Here is a 7,434-nt window from a genome sequence, read left to right on the forward strand (position 1 = left end):
ATATATATATATATATATATATATATATATATATATATATACACACATGCTATTATCACCACCATTTAATGTTTGTTTTCTATGCTGGCATGGGTTGGATGGTTTGACAGGGGCCGACAAACCAAAAGACTGTGCTTACTGAACTGACTGTCCTGAAATCTTCCAAACCCAACCTGCACCAGAGTTAAAGTAAATTGTGTCTATCTCTACCCAAATAAATGTTGGTAATAAGCAACATACATCACACCACTCTCTGCCAGTTCTACATCAACAATCTCGTGTCACAGGCATTCAGTGATGTAAAGATAGACAAAATTTGCTTCACCTTTGACATTAATTTATTTTTTGAAAAACCCTAACTGGTTTAGTTGCAATTAGGTTACAGTTTATAACCCTAAGAATTCACATGCCATCTCCAACTGGAGATAAAGCCATCATACTTCTGCTTCAAAACTCACCTTTCCTCGTTGCTTATACAATCACCTACAATAAAACTCAAATCGTTCAAACTCAATGACAGGAATAGTCCTGATGTTATCCTTCCTATTACCCTAAGTGTGTTTTAGAGCAAGCCCCCATTTTCACTAAACTTTTCAATAGTTCTTTCCTTAATATATATATCTATGGAAATACACTATCCAACAATGGTAAGCTCTCAGACTGCCAACTGCTAGCCTCACTCTCAATACCTCGAGATGATGGAAATAATCATAAATAACTTCATCATCTTCAATATATCATGCTTCTCAGTAGCCACAACCAATGAAAGGCCATTTGCTTGGTTAGCAAAGATTTAATCACTAATATGCTACAACCAATACTACTTCTCACTCTTTTCTATCACAAGTAAAATGATGGCTTCTACTCCAGTGAATATGCAAGCTACAGGTCATCTACATCCAGGTCCATACACTCATTTTCTTTTTCTCATCATCACTACTGAGTCTCATTCTTCTCCAGAGTTATAATCCTCTAGAATTCCTTCTGGTCCATAATGTTTCTACAGAAGTTCACACTAAAAATCAACTGCATTAATCTCACCACTCCACTGGAAGGACCTTCAAATGTCATACATTCAACAATCCTACACAGATTATATGAAAACCAAAACTATTAAAATTCAAAATGAAACAGCTGTATGCTTCATGGTATTATCTAATAATAGTGTGGCACTTTCTGAAATTTCAAAAACTGATTCATAATAGTCTAGTAAAATAAATAAATACAACAATTAATAATAGAAGAAAAGCAAAAAATTACTGGTTTTGAGTTTCTTTTCTATTAGAGTTGTTTCGTCGTCTTGAGGTTTTGTTAGATTTGTCTTCATCTTCTATTTTGATATCATCAAGGAAATCAAGTTTGTCCTTCTGACCTAAAATACACAAATTAAAAGACCAAGATAAAACTCAAATTACTAATACACTAACAGTTGTTTTAGTATCAAAAGCTTTATCTGTGTTTTTGTCTTCTCAAACTTTGGATCTTGGTTGCAAAAGAGCAAAAACATCTTTCTCTTTAATGTCATCTATTTTGCTCATTGGAAACATTAGATTTTGAAATATTATTCTGAAAAATTATTACGGAACAAGGATTGTTGAAATATTTTACATATTAGAATGAGTGTACACAAAGATAAACAAAATAAAACAATTACATTACAGTTTTCTTGCCATTGATATTTGAGAATGAAGGTTAAATACCGCATTACTTCTATGTACAGTTTTCTCCCCAACCAAAACAAAATTTGAATACTTATTCTAATGGCTTGGAACAGTTGTAATTACATATCTTGCTTCTTTTTATGTGAATTTTGTTAAAAGTATTTTAATTTTCCAAACTCTTCTGCTTCTGTGTCTACCCATTGACAATATAGGCATTATTCCTGCATATGTATTCCTGAATGGCTCAGCGGTTAGAACGTCGCGCTCATGATTGTGAGGTTGTGAGTTCGAATCCCGGACCGGGCTGTGTGTTGTGTTCTTGAGCAAGACACTTTATTTCATGTTGCTCCAGTTCACTCAGCTGTAGAAATGAGTTGCAATGTCACAGGTGCCAAGCTGTATCGGCCTTTGCCTTACCCTTGGATAACACTGGTGGCATGGAGAGGGGAGGCTGGTATGCATGGGCGACTGCTGGTCTTCCATAAATAACCTTGCCTGGACTTGTGCCTGGGAGGGTAACTTTCTAGGTGCAATCCCATGGTCAGTCATGACTGAAGGGGGTCTCAGTATATATATATATATATATATATATATATATATACACACACACAGAGCATGAAATTAAATTTGAACTCAGACCCTTTCCTTATTATGCACAGAACAATTACTAAGTTCAGGAACGCAATTTTGAGATTACCTGGAAAGCTGGTCAGTGGATATCTAAAAAATGTAAGTTAGTCATATGTGTGATGTAAACACAATATTGATGAGATTCAATAGTAAATCAATGCAATATATGGAAAGAACAGATTAAGAAAATTAGATGCAGAAACATGAATGAATAATAAAAGCACACACAAAAAAAACCATTGTAAGTGTATTTAATATTAATAAATGAGTGACAAAAGAAACTTTTTACACCTACCTTTCCGATATTTCTTTACTTCTTCTAACATTTTCTTCTTTTCTTGTGCTCTTTTCTTGAGAATATCAATCTGGACCTTGAAAAGTTGTTTTCAAATAATTGGTTAGGAAGACTTGCAAATATATACACACATTAATATATGTTTACATAAACGCATATACAAACAAATCTACACTTTTTAAAGGGAGCAATGTAGGATGGTGAGATTGATGCAGTTGATATTCAGTACGAGCCTCTGTAAATCAATGTCTGCAAGAAAAACATGGGAACTCACACACACAATATGCTCCCACACTGCTTCCATCTGCTTGACATAAAATGGACAGGATAAGGCACCATATGAAACTATAACTGCATCAGTGGCAGTCTGCTGCCATTACATCACCTAACACTCCTCATCTCATTTGGCATGTTCTACAGTGATCAATCCTGAAACCAGTGTTTGGCTTGCTCCCTGGAAAGTTGAGATCCACTGTAAATAAACCCATACCATTTGCATTTCTTCCTGATATTTCTCCCAACTTTTTATCAACTCTTGAAAATTTTTATATTTTGTATTAATTTTTTACTCTATTCCATTTTATCAGGAAAGCCCAACTGCAAGGGAATAAAGACAGTAGAAACAAGTTTATGTACATTAGCAGCAGGTATGTAATGGTCACTTCCTCAAGACCTACTGGCAACTTAAGAACTATCATGCCTTGTTTGTATTAACTAAAATTTACTCATTAAAGAATAATCATTTTTGAAATCACTTTCAAATTTTTACAGTTTTCCTGAGTGGATGCTGCAGAGCTGCAGCAAATCAAATTCTACTTACCTGTTTACCAAATTTACGAGCAGCTCTTAATTTTTTAGCCTTTTCTGATTTTTCCATTCCAATTTCTTGGGCAATTAACTTCTCACGAATCTGCAAGAAAAAAACGATAAAAAATGTAAAGTTAATTTGAAATAATGTGAATGTTTCCACCAAAAGATGAAATGAGCCAATAAAAATACTTCTTTGCAGTCATTTAACTTGCTAGACTTAGTCATCAAATCTCACCTTAACATCTTGTGTAGACTGCATAATACAGTCCTTCTTATACTATGACTAGTAAAAGACAGTATGGTCTCAGCTGATTTGGAGGCTAAACAATGAAGGTAACTACAAAAAATATGAATGCCACCTGATTTACAATTTCATAGTTGATGCCACCTGCTTTGGTGTATTGCAGTTTGTTATAACTTATAATAATTTTCTAACTCAGTAACAACCCTAAGCCTGGTTTGAACATAAAAACTCTATATCGTAAACATGCTTTCAACTTCTTAATTACTGTACCTCTGTCGTGGGATAATTTTCTTTTTTGCCCAGTTATGGGCAAATTGTGGCTTGTTGGACATTCTGAATGGCACAGTAAATTATATGCAAAATACAACATTTATTGAAATTATCTTGAATTTTTTTTAGTAGTGCTGCCCACCTCATCTTAAGCCACTTCTCATGCAGCCCATTCTCAAAAAAAGCTCATCAGAGACTGAATTTAACTTTTTTTGTCAAATGTAATGCTTATTTATTCACTTTGTTTTGAATTAATCATTCATTTTCTTGTAACTTAGAGATATTGATGATGTGATTAACAGAAAATAACTGGGCCGGATATGACCATTTTAAATGCTAAAGGGTTAAAAAGCCATTCAGATGACTGGCAAAAATTCACTTACATGCTTAGGTGTGTGGCTTCTCTCTACTTTTTCTATATTGTTACTAAACTGACCTTTGCACTACATAACTAAATAGTCCCATATGCTCTCCTCCCTTACTGTGACTTAGTTCTTTGACTCTGCACTATACACTTTGCCTTATTCTATTTCTCCAGACAAGTTTCCCACAGAAGTTCTACCTACCTGTCCATTCTTCCTGGTGATGTTTATGCCCAGTATCAACATATTTATCTTACAAATCAAGGTAGATTTGCAACAGTAATATGCACTGCCCTTCCTTTACTGATCACCAAATAAAAAACTGTTCTCACACTGACAAGCAATTGCACACCTTTAGTATGCAAAGGACTAACCACAATAAGGATCAAGTTTGTAGGCAAAGCAAAGAAACTTGTTAGTTTACAATTCTTATGAGACAAGATATTTTGTGCCAGAGTATTACATAAATATTCCAAGAAGTAAGATCGGAAACCAGTCAGTGTTACTAGAAATAATACATCAACTCAATCAATTAATTAGGCAACATTTACTTACTCTCTTCATATGTAAATCAGATTTAGCCATTTCTGCAAAATAGTCATCAGGTCTTTTGGTAGGAATTCCATCCATTTGAAGCTTTGGCATCAAACTCAATACTGCTGATTGGGCTTGTTTGTAGCTAATTTTCAGAAATTAAAAGGAATACTGGCATGTTATTGTTTACATGGAATTGGAAAAGGCAAGAACTTACATTGTTCTGAAATAAAACAAGTAAACACTGGAAAGACAATATCTCTTTTAATGTTGACAGATTGACATGGTCCACACCACTCCATTATCTGGTGATAAGCATTTGACAGGGTGCCCTGTTCCCTTACCTAATGGTCAATGCGGAAGCTAGAGATTAGTGAGAGCTGTACAGGGATGTTGCAACTAAGGCAAAGGTTGGCAACATGTCTAACAATGAATTCAGTGTACAATTCACCAAAGATCAGTTCTTGGCTCACTCTTGTTTATTATAGACCTTCATGCTATAACAGAGGAATTCAAGAAGGCTGCCCCTGGGAGCTCTTCTATGCTGATGACCTTGTTCTTATAGCTGAATCACTAACTGATTTAGAGAAGAAATTCCAGGTGTGGAAGCAAGGCCTGGAATCTAAGGGCCTGTGAGTTAATTTAACAGAAACTGAAGTCCCAATAAGAAGGGAAATAGACAAATCACAAGTCTCTTCAGGGAGATGTCCCTGCTCAATATGTAAGAAGGGTGTTGGTAGGAACTCCATACATTGTATCCAGTGCAGGGTTTGGACACATGAGAAGTGTAACGGTATCACAGGAAGGTAAACAGAGAAAATAGTCTTTGTGTGTGGCGAATGTGCAGGTACAATAAGTGCTAAAAATGTGCAGAAAATAGACTTCTTTAAATGCTCAGGGGACCATTACAAGTAGTAGGTAGCTTCTGTTATCTAGGCAACCAAGTTAGCAGTGGAGGAGGAAGCTCTGAAAGTGCTTCTCACTGAGAAAATGACAAGGGACCAAAAGGTGTGGTGATTTGTTATACTTGAGAAGACGTGTAGCTAAGTAAAATTGCAGTCATTCATCTATACAGGCTTGTCCTTTACAGGTGCCAGTGCCACATGAAATGCACTGGTAACCAGTGCTGTGGAAACATACCTATGCCGGTGGCATGCAAAAAGCATCCAACACACTCTATAAATTGGTTGGCGTTAGAAAGGGCATCCAACTTTAGAAACCATGCCACAATGGGCAATTGGAATTGGACAACTCCCTAGCTGTCTAGCTCCTGGCAGACCATCCAACCCATGCCAGCATGGAAAATGGATGTTATATTATTATTATTAGGAAAGTATTGTAGTTTGCTTGAAGCAATGTGTATTGTTTGTAAAGAATAAAAAGTTTGGAATGGTACAACAATGCACTGTAATTTAGTTATCCATAGTCCGATATTTCAGAATAAAGCAGTGACCCCATCTAAGAATATCTAAAGAAGGAACTGTATTCAGAAATATCATCGGACTATGGATTACAACAGGTATATAGTCCATTTTTTGTATTATAGTGCATTGTTGTAACATCATAAACAACACATAACAAAAATTACCAGCGTTCTTTCATATTGTGTGTCCAAGAGAATAGATGATGAGGCACTATGAGACCATCCAACTCAAGTCAAGATATGGAATGATGATGATAAAGAATCAGAAGCTCTTCTAAAATAAATTTTGTAGAGACAAAAAGACTTGTTTCATACTACAAGGATTTTTCATCATCCTGTGCAGATAATTTTATCTTTTAAACACTAAATATATCTATGAGAAAATAAAATATAACAGTTCCAGAGTGGTTGGTTGATTATGAAAGAAATTATTTCTTCTGCAGACATTAGTGTTTGATTTTGGTAATCATCCAATCCATATATAAGTAGTAGCATACTTGTTACAATCAATTTGGGAGAACATGTATGTACATGTGCAGATTTGTATATTTTTCTTCTCATGCATATACTTGCATATCTAGACATGCTCATATATATTTAAATGATAAACTTCTGGAAAGTTCTACAGATTTTTACAGTTTTAGTGATGACTTGGATCTGTAGTCTTTGAATCAGCCTTCTCCTTTCTGGTCATGAGAAACTTAATTTCTCAAGATTGGTGTTTAGGCAGTGTGTTACATAACCCAGTGTCCCAATAATTACAGGTATAAACCTGAACTTGTAATCTGGATAGAGTAACTGCAGATTTCTTGATAGTTCAGCATAGGTATTCTCTTTTTCACTGGTCTTCAGCTTTATGTTAACATCTGCTGGGCAGCTAATTTCCACAATTGTATGTATACATGTGTGTGTCTGTATATTTCTTTATTCTTTTACTTGTTTTATTCATTTCACTGCAGCCATGCTGGAGCAGTGTTAAAGGGTTTTTCGTAGAAGAAATCAACTCCAGGACTAATTGTTTGTCAGCCTAGTACTTATTCTATCAGTCTCTTTTGCCAAACTGCTAAGTTACAGGATCGTAAACACACCAACATCAATTGTCGAATGATAGTTGGGGGACAAACACATATACAAAGGCACGATGATGATGATGATGATGATGATATATATATATATATATATATATATATATATATATATATATA

The 7,434-nt window shown here is 35.0% G+C and overlaps 1 protein-coding gene across 1 annotated transcript in view; it reads right to left on the minus strand.

The window, feature by feature from the left end:
- Positions 1-7,434, minus strand: part of LOC106884042 (probable rRNA-processing protein EBP2) — a 20,442-nt gene that overhangs the window by 1,690 nt on the left and 11,318 nt on the right. Inside the window, exons 4-7 of the mRNA XM_014935254.2 lie at positions 4,828-4,951; positions 3,407-3,496; positions 2,587-2,662; positions 1,261-1,372 (exon numbers count right to left, since the gene is read on the minus strand). Coding sequence (XP_014790740.1) covers positions 1,261-1,372; positions 2,587-2,662; positions 3,407-3,496; positions 4,828-4,951 — 402 coding nt within the window. The remainder of the gene's footprint in view (positions 1-1,260; positions 1,373-2,586; positions 2,663-3,406; positions 3,497-4,827; positions 4,952-7,434) is intronic.

The sequence above is a fragment of the Octopus bimaculoides genome, chromosome 14, assembly GCF_001194135.2.
Source record: "Octopus bimaculoides isolate UCB-OBI-ISO-001 chromosome 14, ASM119413v2, whole genome shotgun sequence".
NCBI classification, from domain to species: Eukaryota; Metazoa; Mollusca; class Cephalopoda; order Octopoda; family Octopodidae; genus Octopus; species Octopus bimaculoides.